The sequence below is a fragment of the Populus nigra genome, chromosome 4 (genome assembly GCF_951802175.1).
Source record: "Populus nigra chromosome 4, ddPopNigr1.1, whole genome shotgun sequence".
NCBI classification, from domain to species: domain Eukaryota; kingdom Viridiplantae; phylum Streptophyta; class Magnoliopsida; order Malpighiales; family Salicaceae; genus Populus; species Populus nigra.
The window spans coordinates 1165986-1189009 of record NC_084855.1 but is presented as its reverse complement, the minus strand read 5'-3'; the positions used below and the strand labels follow the sequence as shown (position 1 = coordinate 1189009).

Here is a 23024-nt window from a genome sequence, read left to right as displayed (position 1 = left end):
TCAATCAAACCTAGTATCGAGGGATCAATTTGAAAAAAAAGATTAAAAAATGATTTGAGTCCACTCGGATTAACCAATCAAACTTGAATCAAGAATCAGGGATAATTTCATAGAAAAAAATTATAAAGTCTAGTTTCGAATCAACCCAATGTTAAATAATAAAATTGAATAAAAATATTTAATTTTTTTCTTAAAAAAACTGACCCAACTTGTTAACCTATAAAACTCGCACTTCGGATTATGAAATCATGATAATCTCATATAAATCAAATAAAAAAACAATTATGAACTTCAATTCCTGATAAACTCAATATTGAATGATGAAGTTGAGAAAGAAATTAATTAAAAAATATAAAGTTAACATGGTTAGTTCGCAAAACTCGTGACTTAGGTCATGAGATGAGAATAACTTTATAGAAATCAAGTTAAAATAAATTATGATGTTCAATACCTAATAAATCTAATATTAAAGGATAATATTTTTTTAAAAAATAAAATAATTAAAGATCAAAGTGAAAAAAGGTATTGGCATTTCATTGTTCATTACTGTAGTGAAATGCCAAGGCCTTTTAATATATTTAAAAAAAATGATAAAAGTTAACTCAAATTAACATGTTAAATTCGGGTTAAGAAACGATGATATTTCTATAAAAAAACAAATTAAAAAATAATTATGAAACATGATTCCTAATCAATTTAATGTTAAAGGATAAAGTTTTTTTAAAAAACATTTAATTTAAAAAATGATAAAAAATACCCGAGTTAACATAGTTAATATATAAAACTCGTGACCCAGGTTATGAAACCGAAATAATTTCATTGAAAGTAAATTGAAATAGATTACAAAGTCTAATATCTAATAAATCCAATATTGAAGGATAATTTTTTTTAAAAAAACTAAGTTTGAAATTAGAAAAAAAAAATATTTTTAAAAAATAGAGGATTAAAATGAACTGTTCATTGCTTATAGTAAAATGTGCTGACTTTTTAGTATATGTTGAATTAATGTTAATAATAATAATAATAATAATAATAATAATAATAATAATGTGTTTTTTTTTATGGAGCTCGGAGGGCTACGAGCGTAATTTTAAGGAAAAGATGCTGATGGATAATGGGTTAGGCTACGGATGAGCCTCATTGCTTATGGCCTACTTTTCTCTTTAAACAAATGTGGGTTTGGCCTGTAATATTCTTTCAGAATCAGAGACGGTATTAAGAGAAATAATTCACTTCACTCGGTAATTAGCATAAGGCGGGCGCCCGCACATTGTGACGGGGCTCAAAAAAATCAATATACTTTAAGCATATATATGATGTATAAAATATTAATGTATATGAGAGTGAATAATAAAGAGATTCGTTACTAATTAATTTTTTAAAGAATAAAAAATACTATAAATATAAAAAGACAATCAAAATATTTAATTTTTATTTATTTATATCTTCACTTACCCAAAAGCTATTACAGTTTTTTATAAAGAAAAAAAAAATAAAAAACTCTAATAATATTGAATAAAAACATAAATTAGGAAAAATATTATATTAAAATAAAAAATATTATAATAATAAAAAAAAATTTCTTAAAAATTACCTCCATTAGCATCTCAAGTTGGAAGGAACTCATTAAGTGTAGTATGCAATTAAAAATTATTTTCCATCAAGAATTTTTCATGGTCCCTGACTTTTTTTTTTTTACAAGTTAACCTATCATAAATCCCTAAAACAACATCCTTTTCCAGGTGTTTTATCGTGAGTCTCACCACTAATATTTTGAGTGATAACAATTGATGCAAATATAAATAACATATTAGATTTTTAATGATTTTTTTAAAGGAAAAATCTCTTCATCCTCTTCTATACAAGCACATTTTGTTCTACAATTTTTTATAGCCATAGTTATCCTGCAGCACATAATAAAACAAAAAAAACTATTAAAAATTGAGAGTTCTAATATCAATTATCGCAGATAAGAGCAAAAAATAAACGAATCTACAACATGTCAAAACCCTATAAAAACAATTAAATATGGAAAAACAACAAAAATATTTATTTTTTATTTATTCATGTCTTCGCTTGCCAAGAAACTATTACAACTATTTATATATAAAAAAAACTAGAAAAAATATTAATAATATTGAGTAGAAAAAATGAACTAAGAGAAATATTCATTTTAAATAGAAAAAAAAACTAAAAAAACATTATAATAAATAGAAAAAAATATATTTTTCTAAAAAACTCCATACTGATAGTTTAATTTTATTATTAAAATTTGGTAAATGTTTAAATGTAAATTTAAATGATGATTAACTAATTAATTTGTATATTGATTGTTTTCTTCGTTGTTTATCTCTGAATGTAAAGTTAGAGTAAACTTAGATGTTGGCATGATTATCTTCGAACGCATCTATTCTTAGCAGAAACAAAAAAATACATTGAAGTTATTAAACAATTCCTAATTTCCTACAAATTAAATTGAGGAGGGATAATGTGAGATTTTTCTCATTAAATCAAACAACCCATCTAAGGCTAACGGGTGACATGTCGCTCTGCTTTAGGACCTCGGATAACGACCCTGTCGTTTGATACTGGGGAACATGTGATCTACAAAAATGAGTTTTACCTAAATAAACGACGTGTCATGGTTGATATCTAAGATATAGCGACGCGTCGCTTGTTTTATTCAAGTGTTCAATTTAGATTTTTTTTTTTCTTGTTAGAGTTAAATTAAATTAAGTATTCGAGGTTTAAATGTTAAAGCTGCAAGAAACTACTTGAAGAGTGAAATGTTAATGATGTTTGACTTGTATATAATAAATTAGGTATAATGGCAATTTCAATAGATTTTTTAAAATTTAAAATAAATATAATTTTAAAAAATAAATAATGAATATTAGTGTGGCTCAATGATAATTGCAAGCATTATTTTTTTATAAAAAAAACAGAAGAATGATGATGTGAATAAAACAGTAAAAGGCTCAAGGTACAAGAAACCCCCCACCCTTTAAAAAAATTACCTATATCTCTAAAGTTTTTCTAACTTGTGTGTTGTTAATGTATGTTTTTATAAATTATTTTTTAATTGAAAATTCTAGAAATAATATTTTTTATATTTTTATTTTTTATATTAACACATTAAAATTATATAAAAAAACACCTAAAATATTAATTTAATATTTTTTTAGTAAAAATATAATTCAGAAAACACTTTAAAAAACAAGTTTAATAGCAAAAATAAACTCACACTGAAAAGAAATTAAAAGCTAAGGAATTAATACTTAACCTTCTTAACCTTTGACAAATAAAATGCAATCATAAGATTATCCCAAAAAAAAAACCAAAAAAAAAATGAAAAAAAATTATCCAAACTGGGACCAGGTCAAAGGAGGATATTCATAGACAAAACACACAAAGACTTTGGTTTGCTTGTTTGGTAGACTTTGGTCAAAAACTGAAGATTGTTGGACTTGTATTAAAAAATGAATGAGACGTGCAGACTTTACCTTTTATTTCTCTTTTAATTTCGGTGAAGCTAAGCTAAACTTTCTTCTAATGACGGGCAATCTTTTGTCTTGATGTCCATATAATTTAAGAATGTTTGGTAAGCTTTGATAAAAACAAAGAACATAGTCAAATTTTCGACATCAAGCATAGGTCCCGTGTCAACTTGTCCATGTTTTTAAAGATTCAACCATTTTATCATATGGACTTCTCTACCTTTATGGTCACACTTTTTAGTGTTCGTAATCATATAATCAATGACTAAGATGTTTCTTTAGAATTGTTTGTGGTTTTTACCTTGTTGTTTCCTTATTGTAATCTTTCTGTTGGTTGTTGTTTGAATTCATTAAAAAAGAATGTAATATTCTATCTATGGGGCGAATAGTAATGGCGGGCTGTATATGGGACTAGTGTTATTGCTGATGGTCATAAATGGCAGAAATGTGAAACATACTTAAAATGAATGCTAGGGGAGGTTGGAGATTAAGGTTGGACCAGAGAGGCTTGAACGCAATGAAAGGAGAATTAAGCGTTCTTGAGGGAATTTTAGCAGAAGATTTGAAGAAAATGGAACAGGTTTTTTATGGAAACCTGATAGGCAATTCTTGTGCAGAGTGTCTCAACTGTGATCTCTCTGAAGGTGCCAAATTTGTGCATCAGGTGCTCACCAGTTCAGGTATTAGTTACAAGCAAAGTCTACGTGTTTTTTCAATCTTGAATACTAACTGGTTTAACTCTTTGAACTGTTCCGATTTTCTTCTTCGCTACTAGTGTATTCTTCTCAAGATAATGATTTTCAAGACAGCTTAGGCACAAAAGACTGTTCACGATGCTATAAGGGATTGGTGAAAAGGGTTCGTCCTGTTTCAAGTTCATGCTCTATCCAGAAGGTTTTGAAGAAAGCGGTAAAGCGTTGTGCAGCTCTGTCAGTGGAACTAAACCCAGGAAACTCTCCCGGGTGAGTTGAGATGGAAATTCTACAAAAGAAAGTGGTTGAGTTCTTGAGTTTCTTTCTGATTTTGTATTTAAATATCTTTCAGGAACGGGCGTTCATGGGATAAGTTTTTTGCCAATCACTTGCCTGCAACTATCGTTGTTTGGGCTGCTCAAGAGGCGAAAATAATGCTCAAAGGGGATTTAATTAAACTGATGGGAGGTTTGATTAATTCATCACATTTAATTCTGGAAAATTTTTAGTAGAAGTTGTAAAAAAAGGGACTCTCTGATTTCGATCATATTTTGCAGGTTTCAAGTTAAATCCCAAGCCTTGTCTTGATACAAACCATGCCGGTTTAAGAGAAGAAAGGGTGCCTGATGTTAATGAAATCACATCTTGCACATTTCGAAGAATTGAAGAGGTATCAAGAGATGACAGTGCTTACTTGAAAGACAGAAATGGTTACAAGGCAAAAGTTACTTTTAGATCAATTTCTGTAATCAGAAGAGCGCTGCCTGAGTCAGAGCTTGGTTGGCCTCTTCTTCCAAGAACCAATCGTTCAGCTCTGGACACGTTGAGAAATTCGGAAGTAGGGAATATGTCACTGGTCGAAAGGAATTCAAATGAAATGAAGATTCCTTCTAATCTCAAAACAGATTATTCTATTGTCAAGGAATGCAAGATTGAAGGGACTGTTATCCAATTGTTTCATACCTCTGAAAATCGGTCAAGAGATGGCAGCAGCAATGGAGAAGATGCGAGATTTGGCTTTAAGCAGGAAGTTTCTACACATCCAGATTATGTACTTACCAAAAACTCCACACGATCAGGGCCTGGCTGGCCTCTTCTCCGTGTAAAAACTTCTGCATCTTTAGAATCTTTTCAAGAATCTCAGGCTGAAAAATTTTCAGTGGTTCAATGGGTTTCGAGTCTAACCGATCGATCTGAAGAAGCAACTACGAAATTTCAAATTGATTTTGTTTCCAAAGAAGTAGAGAGCTATGTTGAAAACAAGATGCGTGGTTACAAGGATAAGAATATGGGGGCTTGCTTAGCAGCGCCAATGAAGCTGCCAAAGAAGATGGACTGTTTCTTTAAAGTGTGCACGTCTGGCTGCAAACAGTTTGGTTATGAGGAGCTGAAGAGAGCAACTCGTCAATTCTCCCCAGGTTCAATTCTCTTTTCTAATAGCACAACTAGATAAGGCAAGGAGTTGTAGATTCATTTATTTGACAAATTGTTTTGTTGATATGAATTTGTTTTCTACAACAGAGAACTTCGTCGGAGAGGGAGGGTGTAGCAACGTATATAAAGGATATCTCCCTGGAGGTAAGCAAGTGGCAGTGAAGATTCTAAAACAGTACAAGGAAGCATGGAGTGACTTCTCCTTGGAAATAGATATCATGTCTTCGTTAAAGCATAAGCACATTACACCTCTAATTGGCATATGCGTCGAGGATAACCATTTAATTCTGGTCTATGATTTCTTATCCCAGGGGAGCTTAGATGAGAGACTACAAGGCAAGTATCTTTGAGCATCTAGGTTGCTTCTTTAGACATGATGCAGGAATAAGTGTAGTTATCGAGTGTCAATGGTGATGCAGGTAAGAGAAGGAAGTCTGTATTGCCATGGAAAGTGAGGTTCAAAGTGGCTATTGCGATTGCCGAGGCTCTAAATCATCTTCACAACGAATGCTCTCGGCCTGTTATTCACAGAGATGTTAAATCTTCGAACATTCTCCTATCAAAAGATTTTCAGCCACAGGTACTATTGCAAACAAATTGTTGCACATCAAAACAACTTTTCAAGGCAAAATTTATTCCAAGTACCGTAATCTTGATGCTGTTCTAATTCTATCTATGCAGTTATCTGATTTTGGGCTTGCCATATGGGGACCTGCTGATTCAGCATATGCAATACATAGTGATGTTGTTGGAACTTTTGGTTATATAGCTCCTGAATATTTCATGAATGGGAGGGTCAGTGACAAAATTGATGTGTACTCCTTTGGCATAGTTCTCCTTGAATTGTTAACCGGAAAGAAACCAATCATTTCCAAAGATCTGAAAGGACAGGAGAGCCTGATTAAGTGGGTAAGAGTTTTCCCGCTCTCTTCACTGGTTGCTGATCTTAGTGATGTTCTTGCTTCTTAGTCCCCCAAAACCACTGTTTCAATGGATGACCTAACAAAATTGATGAATAACCTAATGCAGGCAACACCGTTATTAGAGAGTGGGAATCTAAAAGCTTTGCTGGATCCAAAGACGAATGGAAACTTTGACGTTGTTCAAATGCAAAGAATGGTTCTTGCAGCAACACTCTGTGTCAGACAAACAGCTAGATTACGTCCTAAAGTTAGCCAGGTACTCAACAGCGATATAAGACTGTTACAATTGCGATCTCTTCCTAGTTAAAATAACCTGTAAATCACATGCGGTTTTGGTTTAAGAATCCATAAACATCACCAGCGCTTCGAGCTAAATTGCCAAGACTTTGCTACAGGCTTCTCTAGAATTTGTTTTGACTAACAGTGGACAAGAAAAATTTGAATTTAAAGATTGTTTGGCCACGCCAATTAAATATTAGAAGCTTAACTTGGTTCAATTCTCTTTGATAACATTTGAGTTCAAGCTAACAAGGACTTTCATTTCAATCATCCCTGCTCCAGATACTTGAGCTATTAAGAGGTGAAAAAGACGAAGGAGAATGGGTGAACAGCTATGCTAATGATTTAAAAAAGTCTAGTGATGAGGAACTTGATGACCTTTTCCAGGATTTTGGCTGCAAACCAAGGCTGGAGACTTCATTTCTGCAATTAAATGATGATGATGCATCACATAGTAGTGTTGATACTGCATCATTAAGTAGAGTTGATGTCACTACGCCAAGTAGGGCAGGACGAAAGAGCCGCTCTATGTTGAGAGACTACCTGAAAGAATCGCAGGGTTGATCATTTTGCTGCATTCCCTTCTTGCTTGGCTCCGATGCAACCAAAAGGTGGCATATAGGATGTGAAGTAGAGGGTTGGTTGTTGACGACTGAAATACACAGTGAGTTCGCCGTAATGGATTTCACTACCGATCTCAGTTTGCACCAAAATAAGAGTGTTCTGTTGCATACAACATTTTTTCCATTCTTTCTTCTATTTTTTCAATGAGAAAGATCCCATTCCCATTCACTACCAATCTCAGTTTGCACTGTGGAACTTAATGGCCTATATTAAAAAGAACTTGTGAAAAACATTTGGAAGATTCATGTGGAGTGAGTAAGGGAGTGTTTATCGAGGCTTAAGAATGGTTTGGGAGGATGATAGTCACCAACGGGTGGCAGCAGAATTCAAACTGGTTCCAAAAGGAGCTAAGCAGAACCGAATTTTGGTTGAACTGGAACAGCACATGTTCTGGGAATGATCCAATGGTTTGATTATATTTGAAGATTTATATGGCTTTAAACTGTCCGTAAGATTGACCGTATATGGGCATGTGTTAGATTTGCAAATGAAAGAATTTTATACAATGGTTGAAAATGAACACAAGATTGTAAAAAGAATATAGAAAGGAAATTGCATTAGATGTAGAAGAAATACAAAAACATTACAGTGGCTCTCTCAGCTTCTAGCCCCTTTTATCGCAATTCCCGCATTGACACTTACAGTGCCCAACAGAGGCTCATTCATGGACACCTTAACAAAAAAAGCACTGGGCAACATGAACGTCTTACAAGTTCTTGGCCATGCTCCAAGTGTTTTCCTAAACATCAGCCTCGGGCAGGTACTGTGCACGCAGTCTCGACGTAGATTCAGCATGACATGAGACATCACGGCAAACTTTCAATCTTTGGCACCCATGTTTCTTGCTTTGTTGTGTCCCAAAATCAGGATTGTTTAGCTCAAAATGAAAAAAAAATCCTTTAAATTCGCAATCAAATCTTGGTAAAGTGATTCTGCTTTCCGCCTCTTATCATCATACATTCTAGACCCCAAAGAAGTTTCAATAATTTGATGCTCTTGAGAAAGAATCCGCTTTCCCATAGTTGAGAGCAACCCTACCCCTACCCCATCAACAGACGCATCAGGCCCTCTATGCCTTCTCAATGCCAGCTGTATACGAATAATGGTACCTGATTGATCATCATAACAGCTGAAAGATTACAAAATGCCAGCACGAAATGGTAAGACTCGCGCATCCAATCAATTGCACAAACTCACCATGAGTTTTCCCACCATCAGACAAGTAGCAAAGGCTCTGAGAAGACACAGGCTGCTTGTCTTCCTCAGTAAGATCGCTCTTTTCAGCTTTTTCTCCTGTCCTTCTCGCCCTTTACGCTTTTCCGTTTCGACACTCTCCCTTTGGAGCTTTTGTGTGCCGAAATAACAAATTTAGAACAGGAACATCACTTGGCAAAGACCAAAAGAAGTGTCAATTTTCAAAACTTCAAGATTCGGTCAGGCAGCTAAGAGGCACTGAAAGCACCGTGACATTGCATAATCAACCCAGATCTATGCTCGGTGACTGAAATTCAATCCTTTGGTATTGAAGGAAAAATGTTTTCTTTATTAAATCAATGGATAATTCAATCAACGAAAATATTAAAAAGATCCAGGGCATCAAAAAATGTTCAAAGACAGAATGTTTCTGACAGGATAGCAAAGAATTACATTCCGAGTGGGTAACATTCACTTGGCTGCTCTAAACCTGTTGTACATAACAAAGAACAAAAAAGAATTACATTCATTTACAAGTTGTACACGCTGGCTGCTCTAAACCTGTCTATCATGTCAATAGTAAAATCTGCACCACAAATTCAAAATTGGCTCCATTAACGGATGCTTCACATCAAAATGGAATTGTATACGGTAAAGCGTAAACATCAGACTCGGGCAAGTAATGTGCTCGTGGCCACAAAGTAGAACTTTCACGACACGAGATATCATGGCGTTCGTTTAGTCTCTTGTTTCCATGCCTTTCTTGCTTTAAGGTCCCAAAAAGCCACTCTTCATCGTCAGAATCTTTAAGCTCAAACTGAAGAGTTGGTGGAACCCAATCCTCAATTAAACCTTTGTATTGTGAGTCTGCTTTCAACGTCTTGCGATCATGAAATCTGAACCAAGAAGTTTCGGAAACAGAGCTCTCCAACTTATCTGAAACTGAACTGCAAGGTATATTTTCTGGTGGAGATGCAAGTTCCCCAGCCTTTGAGTTGACAGTTTCTTGATCAGATAAACGGACAATTTCACTCTGCCCAGAAACAGAATCTGCCCCACCCGAAGTAGAGCACAACCCTTTACTATTGAGAGACACATCTGGCTCTTTATGCCTTGTCAAGGGCAGCCGAATGCGAAAGACATTGCCTGATTGATGATGATAACAACATCTTGAAAATTAAACAAGCCGGCGAGAAATAACAAGACCAATTAAATATACCAATCAACGAAGAAATGAGCAAAACTCACGAGGTTTGTCATCAGTAGTTGTTGAGGGGTCCAGTTTCCTCCTCTTGTTGCTCCGAATGCCATCATCAGACAAATAGCAAACATTTTGAAGGCATACGGGCTCATTGTGTTCTTCAGTAAGACCACTCTTTTCAGCTTCTTCCCTTTTTTCCTTTGGAAGCCTTCCTTTCCCCTCTTGCTGAGACTTACCCCCGTAATAACCAGTTTGGTTACTGTTTTCTTTCCTCTGCCTCCTTCTTTCTTTCTTCTCCTTCTTTGCCTCTCTATAGCTTTCTGTTACAGAAAGCTCCTTTTCCTTTTGGATCTTTTATGTACCATAAGAACAATTTTAGAATATATGGCCAGGATCAAAGTAGTATGAATTACCCAACTCACGAATTACAAAATCTTCCCACAAAATGAACACTGGCCAAATTTATGTCAAGAAACAGGAAGCTAAGACATTATACGTTAAAATTCATTGCAAGAGGTTAAATCACTTGTCAATTCATGGGCTTCATCCTCAAGATTCGACTCCATACTAATTGTTTTGTTTTGCTTTCTTGAATTCATCCCACATCCTAAAAATTGACTTTCCAGGAGCAATATTTCTACCAATTTTCTTACGATTCTTTATATTCAAATCCCTAATGACACATGCAAAAAAACCCAATCAAGAATAAGATTGCGGAAGAATCAAGATTGCAATATCTAGACATGGATTAATTATTTAACTTAATTAATTGAATTAAGTGATAAAACCCTAAAGTCTATAGGTCAAGTCTTGAGGCCGAAGAAGGCTAGCAAGCATTTAGAACACAACTACAAGTGCAGTTTTGCAACGAAAGCAAGTCGAGCATTAGACGCAAAAATCAAACTTGCCCAACAAACCTTAATCGACTCGATCCGGTAGTAGCCCGGAGGCGGGTAAGGGAAGCACCGAGACATTGGTTAATGGATCTGGATCTGTAACTAGAATTACCCACCCAAGATCAAAGGGGTATTAACAAATAAATAAATAAAATCGCTTTTGTTTCTTCGATTTGCTAGAAATCCAGCAGAAAAAACCCAAATCAAATCGAACCAACTCGCGCTAGAAGACTTGAGTCTAGGGTTTTTTAGACGGCGATGCCTCCCAACGCTTTTGGCTATCAGTAATTGGGAAGTACGAAGATGGGGTACTCTGTATTTATAGCGTGCGTTCGTGTTTTATGCCGATAATACCCTTGTTGTACATCGGCCACCTGGCATGCTTTCTCTTTTAAGGGATACTATTGGAATTCTGAAGCCCACAATAAAACCTCTAGTAAGACATTATACCTTCACATTAATTATTGTAGTAATAGAGTTTTTTTTCCCTCAAATAACACCGTGGGTCAAAAAATATATACTTGTTATACACCGACCACCCCCACCCCACATGCTATACTACTGACTTCTGGACCCCAGATAATACATTATTTGACACTGTGGTTAAAATATACATTTAAGAAAAATTAAAATTTATTTATTTATTTTTGCTTTAAATTAATATATTTTTAATATTTTTAAATCATTTTGATGTGCTGATGTCAAAAATAATTTTTAAAAAATAAAAAAAAAATTATTTTAATGTGTTTTGGAATAAAAAACACTTTAAAAAATAACTACAACTACACCCTCCAATACTATAATTATTAATGTTAAGACCTGTAAAATTAATTAAGTTAAATATAAATTGATAAAGAAAATTACTTAATCCAAAAAAATATCTCAATACATGCATGGCAATCAATAGATGAATCATTAGAACAGAATCGCACAAATAATTAGATCATTAATATAGATTATTAATAATTAATGGGACATCATTAATAGACAATATTATTATTAATGTACAGACACGTAGAAAATACATAGTATTCCAGTGGTAGGTGTGTAAGGATCTTACTTTTCCCTTGGCCAACCAAGTTCGATTCTTGACAGAAGCAGTTTCAATCATTTATTTTATCTACTGTAAGCAAACTCCAGTTATATAAAATATATGTTTCATACTCTACCAAAAAAAAAGCGACAGCCTAGTGGTAAAGAGCTGTTATGCTGAGGCGATACCGCACGCGACAAATCCGACACTTAAATGTTTAGTTTTTATTCAACAAAAATATAACATTGTGGAAATCGAACCCTGGTCTTCCTTCCTAGAGTTACGCCTCTTGGCTAGACTTATGTCTGATGACACAACACAAGCCAATCATTTTTATTTTTTTAATAGAGGAATAACATATCAGAAAATATATATTCCTTTATTCTTCTTGCAAGGAAAACTTTGAAATTTAAAATAAAATTTCAATGGGCAAAACTTATTTGATCATTGAAAACATGTTATTTAGCCAACGAAACAACATATTTTGATAAAAAAATAATTATGTTTGAAGAAAATTGTATCATTAATCTAAACATAGTTACATTAAATAATAAAAAACCATGTTTGTTATTTACAACCTAAGTATATCTTGTTTGCAAAAACATTTTTTTCTAAGAATCTACAGAGAGTTTGTTTCAAGAGTCACTTTTTTTTTTATACAAAATATTATATATATATATATATATATATATATATATATATATATAATCCTCTTTTTTTTGTTATTGTTTGTTATTATTAACATATATATTTATAAGAGGAAGAGTTATAACCTTTAACAATTATTGTAGGATATAACTCTTCATCCTTTTTATTATTATTATTATTATTATTATTATCTTAGTAGTATAAATAAATTAATATTAATATAGACTAAGTTGACCCAATTTTTTCTTCCCTTCATCCATATATTAAGCACCAAAACCATGTTTAATTTTTAAGCTCAATCCCTAATCATTTATAAAAACACCTATAAAACTCTAAAGAGCGAGAGTTCATTAACGAGAAATTTTATGATGCTTAAAGAGTAATTAACAATATTATATTAGTTATTTCATGAGTTTATTTTAAAGAAAAAATATATATAATTAGAAGAAAAAAATTCTATATGGAAATATTCTTATCATTTTTTATAGATTATAAGTTTTATTTATTTGTTTATATATATATATATATATATATATATTAAATAAATTAAATAATTAATTAATAAAATGTAACTAATTTGGAACAATAAATTTTTCTAAAACCAGCTAGCCGTCCGGAGCCGAGCCATTTTCGCAGCCTCAAATTCTCAGAGCTTCTCTCAGGGAATAGCTTATCATTTTGGGATATCAAACCCCTGCGCCGTGCGCGGTGTTGCTGGCATTGTGCTTTTCTCCATCACAAATTCCTCTTTGATGCAAGAGGTGCACGCTAAGGAAGCATTGTCGGCGGAGAAATTGATACCTCATGACGTTGTTCTTTACCAGTACGAAGCTTACCCTTTCTACAATAAGGTTAAAGACACTCTATTTTCGGCTTTGTAGTGGAGCATCAAGGAAATTTTTTACCTTGTTTCGTTGCCTTGAAATCAATTTTGAGGTAAAATTAAGTGGGAATTCCAAGAAAATGAAGAATTTTGAAATGGAGGAAGGTTTAGAAAATGAAGTTGAAGAATTTACTTCTTTTTACGTTTGACTCCTTGTTTCTGATTCTACAAGATTTTTCACTAAAAACTAAACCTGTTTAGTTGATAAGAGTGAACGAAGATGAGAAATTTGTTACATTATCTAATTTTTCAGGTTGTATTCTACTCTATTATCACATTATGGATGGAATTTTAATGAGGTAGAACCAATTTTTCCAGTGTATTTTTATTTTTGTCATCCTAAAAGGCATTCATTTTAGGGCGGGGGGATTTTTCTGTTGTTGGAAGTATCTTCTTACAGACAATGTATTTTAACAAATATGTGTAGCTGCTTTTCTGTGAAGGTATTTGAATAGGTAGTATATGACTATGCTCTCTAGGATTCATAACCTATCAATTAAGATGGATGCAAGTTTAAAAGCTTGATGGGGGTGGTTGTTTTCAGTCCTGTTGCAGGCTGTAGAGCTGGTTTGAGGGAGGTTTAGTTTGAGATGTTAAGTTACGGGTCTATATCTACGACCTGCAGGATGTTCGATCCTTCAAGTATTTGGGCATTTTCCTCGCCAATTACCATTTTGTTTTTTCCTTCGAGTTTCTATGAAGCAAATTAGGAGGCTTGGGAGGAGACCCTGTAATTCATGAATCCTACTAAATAACAGAAATGTGGGGAAATCAAAGAAACCCGATTAAAACTCATTAGCTGTAGTTATTACTTTCCTAGTTAGCAAATAGTTTCCTAATCAAATTAATATTTAGTTTCAATCATGTATTAGATTGCTTCCTTAACTGGATGTTGCGGATGAACGACAAGCTCGAAAAGGGGTAAGATCTCCTAATAGAAGGGGGCGTGGTCAACTTCATGAGGATTCACTGGAGGGAAGCCATAGGATTCATGGGGAAAACCTGGAGACTGAATATGGCAGAGATTTTAAACCTCATCACCATCTAGCACAACATCACATGGATGAATTCCCACGAAACCGTGACAGGCAAGGACTGGAGAATCAACCCATTGATGAGCTCACGAAATGAATGAAGGTGGATGTGCCTGATTTCTATGGCAAACTGGAACCACATGCTTTTGAAGATTGGTTAACAACCATTGAAGACTATTTTGACTTGTTCACTGTATCAGAAGACTGAAAGGTTTGGTACATTAGAATGAAATTAGAAGGGCATGCACGAGCTTGCTGGGAAAGTGTGGAAGAACAACTACGGTGTACTCGACGCCCACCAATTTCAAACCGGGAAGAAATGAAGGAATGACTAAAGGAAAAGTACTTGCCCATTGACTATGAGCAGATGATGTTTGAAGAAATGCTACAACTAAGACAGGGGTCCTTAATAGTGGATCAGTATACAGACCGGTTCCATGAATTAACCGTCCACAGTAGAATTGTAGAAACTGGCCAATAAACATTGGTCCGATATCGCAAAGGACTACGTGGTGAACTATATAAAGAAATGTTGATCGCAAGATTAATCACTATGGAAGGAGCCTACCAATTAGCATTACAAATTGATAAGCAGTTAGGAAATGCAACAGGGAAGAAAGTCATGCCGATGGATATGAAGTCAGGGCATACGACTAGTTTTTCGGCGCAATGACAATAATCATTGTATGACAAACTGGGGGGCTCAATGCTAAGAGAACAAAAGGAGAAAACAAAGATCACAAGTAATGGTCCACAATGCTACAAATACAAGGGGTTTGGACACTATGTTGTGGTATGTCTCACTAGAGATAGGTAACTTGCTTTTATATGTGAGAAGGAATTGACAATAATGGATGATACAAAAGGAGGAGGAACACTTAGATGCCTCACAGCTACCAAGCTGTGTTATTCACCAAATATTAACAGGAAACAAAAAGGAACTCAAAACCAATCAGGAGTGGTTACACACCAACATTTTCCACACACAGTTAATGTATATGCCTTCCAGTGCAATCTCTCGCTGCTCCAGGTAATAACAATAAGTAAATGTTATTAACATATAATCTCCGGTTAAACAGATGGCTCTTGTGTGGTGTAGGCCAGAGAAATGAACACCAAATTTATGTGCTTTATTTTTTTTTTACTATGCTTGCAAACTTACATGCTTTATGTTTATAGGCATGATTGATAAAGTTTTTCAAAGGATACATCCAGACAACTCTGTTCCTGACAGCAACGAAGAAAGGAAATGGTGCTCTAATTGTTGCATTGTTTACACTTAATTTTTTAGGCATTTATTGGCTCAAAAATTTACATTAACGAGACTAGATTATATAAACAAGTTATTTGTGTCAGTATTATGGTATCTTGTTTTTACAAATTTCTTGTTGCCACATATTCAAGAATTCTGGTATAATCACATGTTTTCATTTGTTGCTACAATTTGCTTTGGCAAATAATCTTTGAAAATTGATGTTGCAAAAACTTGTGATGTGGGTGGGTGGACAATCACTTAGTGCATGTTTTGTTGCCAAACATATTGATCAACTCCTGAAGTTCTTGAATCATTCGACTAAATCATCACCCATGGTAGGATATTAGGCTTACAACATTATAATTTTTTACTCGATCCATCTTGATGGTGTTTTGTTCGGTTAAGTTTTTACATCAATTTGCTTAGAATCCATAGTTTAGCTAACTGTTATTCTCTTATGATCCTCCCGGATAAATTCAGGCAATTTCAACTTCACTGAGAGCTTGGTAGCTAGTATGTTGTAATGTACTTTATATCAAAGATACTGATGAAGAAACATAACATTATTGACGAATGGGTAAAAACTCTAAAAGGTCATGATTTGTGAATATCTTGGTCAGTATTTCTTTTTTCTTCAATGATGATCTTGCTTGGTGTTTAGTGTCAAGATATGAGACTTGGCCTTCTGTCAGAGCCATCAACTGTTCTGTTGTATTTCTTCTTAATAAGTGGCTCTAAACCCAGTTTAGTTGTTCTTGTTGTTGTCGGTGTCCTAAGGCTCATTCAATACCTGAAGTCTGGTAAAGATATGGCGGCACATACCCGCATCAGTGAGTGGTACTCTCGAATGGAAAATGCAGACCGAGGAAGAGGCATATACTATCATGAAGCATCTACTTCGCTCCATAGGGTTTTATGTCTATTCTGTGAGGGTTGGCTCACCAACCAAACCTTTTCATAATGGTAGTTGAGGTAACAGAATTTTGGTTTAAGAATTTAATATATTATAAATGATAATAATCTTCTTAAGAAATAATATTGGAGTTTATGATTTTCTTTTGTTGTTTTGTATGGAAAAAAGAAATGCCATGCACCAAAATGTTGCCAAACATAGTTGTCATGAAGGCTGTGTATAATTTGTTCCATAGATAGTTCATGTTCTTGTGGGTTGGTCTTTAAAAGCCTACGGTGGTAAGAGGCCCTCTAGATTATAGAAGAGACTGTTTGTAAGCTGGATAAGGCCATAATCTTGTTATATGATGGGTTTTACTTCTATTCCGACCGTGAGAGTTCTAATTCTGAAAATCAAAGCTCGAGAATTCAAGGAATTCTTGGTATTTTTACCAGTCTTTGTCTGTCTTTGGATCTAAAAAGAAGTTTCGGTTTTAACAAAACCATTAAAAGCCTATGACCAATTTTAGAGATTTTCAAAGCTAAATAAAGTGATTTTAAAAATGACGAGAGTAGCTGTTGCGTTTACTTTTTTTTTTCAAAAAAAATATCCAAAATAATTTTTCTTTTTTATTTTCAAAGGGACTTTCCTCCTCTGAAGGATTGAGGACTCTAGAAGAAAAAATGACATAACTTTCCAAATAATGAATGGGGGAAAAGAAAAAACTACACGGGGTAATCTCAAGCATGATTGTCAAATTTACTTTGGCCTGGTGGGTAGAGTCATGACTCGTTGATCCGGAATCTAATCTAGGATATTTTTTTTACCCGTTTAAAAATCCAATTAAACAAAAGTGACTAAACAGGTTAACCTAATATATGATTAATTCTGCCTAACTCGAGTTACCTAAATTGTTTTAGTTTTTCAAAAACTTTTTTGCCCAAAATAGAATTCTTACTTAAATAACCTCAAATAACTTTGTTTCATGACATACCTAAATTCATTCATCGACACTCATGAGTTGACTTGATTAACAAACCATTGAAGTTTTGGACTAGATCTGATAACTATGGTATGATAATTATGAACTTGAGTTTGGCTGAATCTGGGTTACGTCCTTTATTATGTTGGCATAACCCTTAACACTCCAAGTTTTCACCATAGGCAATCAACTTTACAGCTTCTATGATCCTTTAACAGCCATGCACCGCTTAGGTTACTGTAAACAAAGAAAAACTTTGCGTGTAAAAGGGTGAACTAGAAACCCAACACACTATTCTATTCATCGGTTAAAACCCTATGCCTGGTTCTTGCCAAAAAATTTACCAGCTCAACTCGAGCTGCCTGTTTAATCTGAAGGCTCTTTCAGGACTACAGCGCAGAAGAATATGAAATAATAATCAAGGGAGCTGATCGAAAGTGGTTCTCATTAAGAAAACCGAGAAACAAGATTGCTGGCAATTAATTGTTCGTTGTCTTGATGGCATCACAGGATGCTCTTCTCCTCGAGAGTTTTTGTAGCGGACAGCTCATGTAGCTCCAATTTTGCACATCTCACGCTGTTAAATTACCTGTTATCATGTCATTGGTGATGGCCATGGATGCATTACTTGATGATCTTGCATTTAATGTATTTTTGAGGTTTTCAATTATTTGTTGGTTCATGCTTTGCATGGTCTGCCTGCTACGTGCAACACATGGCACAAGCTTAAATTTAAGAATTATCTCATTTTTTTAATATTTTTTATTAAACTATTCTGAGTGTGGTAATTTTATTTAAATGTGTTTTAAAAATATATTTTACTTCAAAAATATTAATTTGATTTTTTTATTACTTTTTGATATGTTAATGTCAAAAATTAAAAAAATAAAAATAAATTATTTTTATGCAAAAAAATATTTTAAAAAAATAATATGCACCGCAATACCAAAGACACATTAAGTGCTTGTTAAGAAGTATGGTAGAGGTTGTTTTTCAAAGTGATTTTGATTGGAAATGTAGTATAGTAGAGATTGTTTTTTAAATTAATTTCCAGTTTGAAATGTATCAAAATAATATTTTTTTATTTTTTATTTTATTTTTGACATGAGCATATCCAAACGATAAAAAAACTATAATAATAATAATTTAAAACTAAAAAAATCATTTTTTTCCGAAAAGCACGGTCCAGTCGCTATCCTTGATACTCTCTAAGTCGCTATCCTTGATACTCTCTAAATATAAAGAGATGCATTTTAAATATCATTTTATATAAAAAAAAATTAACTTTGATGGTCTTACAAATTGATCTGAGTATATCTTTTAACTTTGAATTAAAAAAAATCATTTATCACAAAAAAAAAAAGATGTGAGCAAAAACTAAAATAATAATAATTTAAAACTAAAAAAAATTAAATTTTTTTCAAAAAGCACGGTCCAACCACTATCCTCAATACTCTCTAAATATAAAGAGATGCATTTTAAATATCATTATATATAAAAAAAATTAACTTCGATGGTCTTACAAATTGATCCGAGTATATCTTTTAACTTTGAATTAAAAAAAATCATTTATCACCAAAAAAAAGAAGAGAATGTGAGCAAATTGAAGCAAAAACACAATATTTTTTTATAAAATTATAATTTAACCGCAGCTCCAAACAATCTAAACAAGCTCTTCAAATTGGAAGCTCATTTGTATGGCCTTTTTGTCTTTTTTAAGGATGGTTATACCGAGAAGATTAGGAATGGGCATAGGTGACTCTAGTTCGATAGAGGACTGTCTTCGCATCCACTTCGATACTATAAAAACTTACTGGTAGCCATATCATTTCGGGACATTGTGCATGGGAAATCTTTCGACTACATGCTCTGTTGTCGGTTGATATTGTTGCTATTTCAATGGTTACTCCTTTTGCTAGATTTTTCTCTAGTGATGATCGATCAGCTAGCATGGGGTGCGTTGAGATTTCATAGAGGGCTAAGAGACAATCTTACAAGGAACTCTTTGGTAGCGATTACTTGCTATTTCAAATCCTTCGCAGGTTGCTTTTCAGCAACATGTTGACTCCATGGTTCATGCTTGTGTCTTTTGTGCTCACATTCAATTGCACCAGCGTCGAATTAATTACATTAACAAACTAAAACAAGAAAAACTAAAAGCCGTGGTGAGTTTACTGTGCGCATGAACACATATATATTAGTATTCAATACAATAGTGTAGTACCATTTTGTCATTTCAACAAAAAAAAAATTATGAATTTGCTATTAGAATAAAATGATATTTTTTTAAGGGTCCACTGGTCATGGTGGGATTGGTAAGAGACAATTTAATTTTTTTTATCTTTTAAATACATAGTATAATGATTATATTACCTTAAACTACAAATTTTTTTAAATTGTTGACAGGAGGTAATTCGGTCTTGTTATATTTTAAAAGCGGCGCACTTAAAAAGAAATTTGTTTGACATGCATCCAAAGTTTTCTTTTTGTTTTTTTGAGATTTTTTTATAAAATAGTTGACATGAGCAATTTTAATTTTTTTGATTTATGTGAATATTACTTTTAAAAAGCTGTTGATATGGGTGGTGCGTGCAATGTCGTTTCATATCCAGGTGTTGTCTTTCTGAATAACATTAAAGGCTCCCTCCCATACTTTTTTTATTGGTGCCGTACATATACATGATAACTTGGTGGTTGGGCTTTGAGGGGTTTGTTTCCTTCTCCTTCCTCTTTTATCTTTTCTTTTTCCTTGTCATGATATAAAAATGTTATTTTATTTGTTTTTTTTAATATAATCCTTATTTTCTTATTGATATTTTTTTCTATCTTTTTTTGATTGGTTTCTTTCTTTAATTCCGCTCTGTGTCATTTGGTTTCATTTATTTTTTATGTTAATTTTTTTATATATTTTTTTGTTATTGTTTTTTTTTATTCTCCTGATTGAATTTTGTTTTTAATTTCATCCATCACCATTTGATTTCAAATTATTTTTATATCAAATTTAGCCCTCGCTCTTTTAATTAATATTTCTTTTCTTTTGGATATTTTATTGCATTTTTTTCAATTTAACTTTCGGTCTCTTGATGGCTTAAAATTTTGCTTTATTATTTTTTAAGATTTACATTCAATGGGGTTAATTTCTGGTTCATGACTAGTATCACAAGTTTTAAAGGTTATCACGAGTTAATTTAGATCATTTTTTTATCATTTTTAAATTAATTTTGTTTTTAATTTCATCTTTTAATATTTAATTTATTAAAAATTAACCTTTATGTTTTTTTATTTTTATTTTTTTATATGGCACTATGTCAATCATGTGTCCATGGTTATAAAGTTAACATGTTAACCTAGATTGACTATAATTTTTTATTATTTTTTTTATAATTTTATCTTTTAATATTAAATTATTTAATAATTTAACTCTCTAATTTCTATAAAAATATTCTTTTTAAGGAGGCTATTCTACAACCGCATCATGTATTTCACATACATTCATATGGCTCGTAAACGTAAATGACTACTCTCTTTCTAGCATGTTCTCAGAGAAGGTATCTGTGGCGCGAATTTTCTTGCTAAACCGGGATCTTAATGTGATGAGAGCTTGAATATCTGGGATCTTCCTCCCCCGGGGCAACGCTAGCCATCCTTCGTTCCTGAGGTTGTAGTTTTTGTGTTCTTTTCCCTTGCGAAAAAAAAAAGACTCTTATTTATTTGTTTTAACTGTGCATTCTTCTTATAGTTTTATAATAAAAATGGACCACAATATGGAATTTGATGGTTAAATATTTTTTTAAAAAAATATCTCAAGATTCATCTAAAATCATTTATTATATCAAATCTTAAATAATTAATTTAGTAATTAAATAAATATGTTTTTTTCAATATTTTCTTAAGAAAAACACTCCCCCATTTTAGTCCGTATTTAATATTGTAGTATGGGATACTTTTTACAATTATTTTTTATTTAAAAATATCAAAAATATTTTTTTTATATCAATCCATTAAAACTATTAAAAAAATAATTTAATATTTTTTCAAAACAAATAAATATTTAAAAACAAAAGTTACCGGGGGCTGTTAATTAATACACAACCTAGTCCAAATTCTCCAAAACTATACTTTGTTACGGGGAAAAAAAACTCTAGGTACGTACCGCATGAATACAGACGAGTGTACGTGTAAAATGTGATTGTGGTATTTATGTTATCGAAGCCAAATAAATTCAAGAAATTTAAAATTCCCAGGAGAAGATATAAAATAAAAAAAAAAATTAAAAAAAAGGCTATTCCTCAGCCTTTCCCAATGACCAAACTGACAATTTCCTCAATCTGTGATTCGTCTTTATAACGTCTGAATTCTGACTCTTTTCACGTCTTATTTGAGTGAATTTCTCCACCACAACCACCTCTCCAGCTGACCCAATACTTCTGTGACTCTGTGTCCGAGTCACAAAATCGGCATGTGTACGTTGTTGTTTTGCGCCTCCCTTTCCATCTCCTTCTCATTAATGCTTGGTTTTTGGACTTCGAATCATTTTACATTTGGGACTTGACAAACCTCCCTGTCCTGGCCAGTGGCCACCCTTTCCGAGCTCTCTCGTCACTTCTTTCCATCTCTCCTTGTTTGATTTATTCTATGAGAGATCTAGCCACTATTGATGTATTACTTCATTTTTCATTTCAATCCTAAAATTGAATCTTTATCCTATCCGGGTCCTTAACATTCAGATATCTCTCAATTAGGCCCCTTCATGTGTCATTCACGTCGTGATTGAATGGTATTGACGTGCTTTTAGAACACAACTATTTGCTTCTTGCCTTATTTTGATCTAAAAGCAATGCTTGTTAAGGTGTGTTTATTGTGAAACTCACTATTTTTTTAAATAATTTTTTTTATAAGCATCATATTTAATTACTAAACACTATTTTTATTGATGTCATTTTTATTCGATAAATACAATACAGCAATACCAAAAAAAACTCATTTTTTGTTAAGGTATTTTTTGGTAATATGATTCAATATGCTCTTCAAAATGTTTTCTACATATATTTTTAGTTGAATTGATATTTTTATGTGTTTTTTTTATGATTTTAATGTGTTAATATAAAAAAATCTAAAAAAATATTTTAAAATATTTTTAATTAAAAAACATTCTTGCAAAAGCATGCACTATGCATCACTATTACACAGAAAACCAGCCCTTTGATATACAATTATGTATTGACATAAAGACTTTGTCATAAATGTGAAACATTAGCAACTCAATTGACAAAACAATTTATCTGGTGATGAATGAAATTGAAATCTTGGTAATATGCTAGGGAAAATTTTGAGGTTTGCCCTTATTTGTTTCACTCAATTATTTGGTTTTCATTTAGTTCCTTAATCACACAATTACAAACAAATAATATCCACAAATCCCCATTAATTAATTTTAATCAAATTTAATAAGATCTGGTCAGTTTTTGAGTCTCTTTCTCTCCTACTATATATAGACAATCGACGGATTCTTTATAATGGTCTCTTTCAGTTAAACCAAAGAAAAAGAAAAAAAAGA

At 32.8% G+C, this 23024-nt stretch overlaps 2 protein-coding genes across 2 annotated transcripts; one reads left to right on the top strand and one right to left on the bottom strand.

The window, feature by feature from the left end:
• Positions 1 to 3714: 3714 nt before the first annotated feature.
• Positions 3715 to 7688, top strand: LOC133692159 (protein kinase STUNTED-like). Its single transcript, XM_062112892.1, has 9 exons — positions 3715 to 4177; positions 4288 to 4459; positions 4542 to 4657; positions 4747 to 5607; positions 5711 to 5959; positions 6043 to 6203; positions 6305 to 6532; positions 6653 to 6802; positions 7108 to 7688. The coding sequence occupies exons 1-9, from the start codon at positions 3961 to 3963 to the stop codon at positions 7387 to 7389; spliced, it is 2436 nt and encodes an 811-aa protein (XP_061968876.1). The 5' UTR covers positions 3715 to 3960; the 3' UTR covers positions 7390 to 7688.
• Positions 7689 to 9045: 1357 nt separating this feature from the next.
• LOC133692160 (uncharacterized) lies at positions 9046 to 11024 on the bottom strand. The gene is made up of 3 exons (XM_062112894.1): positions 10762 to 11024; positions 9892 to 10195; positions 9046 to 9789 (listed from the first exon to the last, which is right to left on the bottom strand). The coding sequence occupies exons 1-3, from the start codon at positions 10816 to 10818 to the stop codon at positions 9275 to 9277; spliced, it is 876 nt and encodes a 291-aa protein (XP_061968878.1). The 5' UTR covers positions 10819 to 11024; the 3' UTR covers positions 9046 to 9274.
• Positions 11025 to 23024: the final 12000 nt, after the last annotated feature.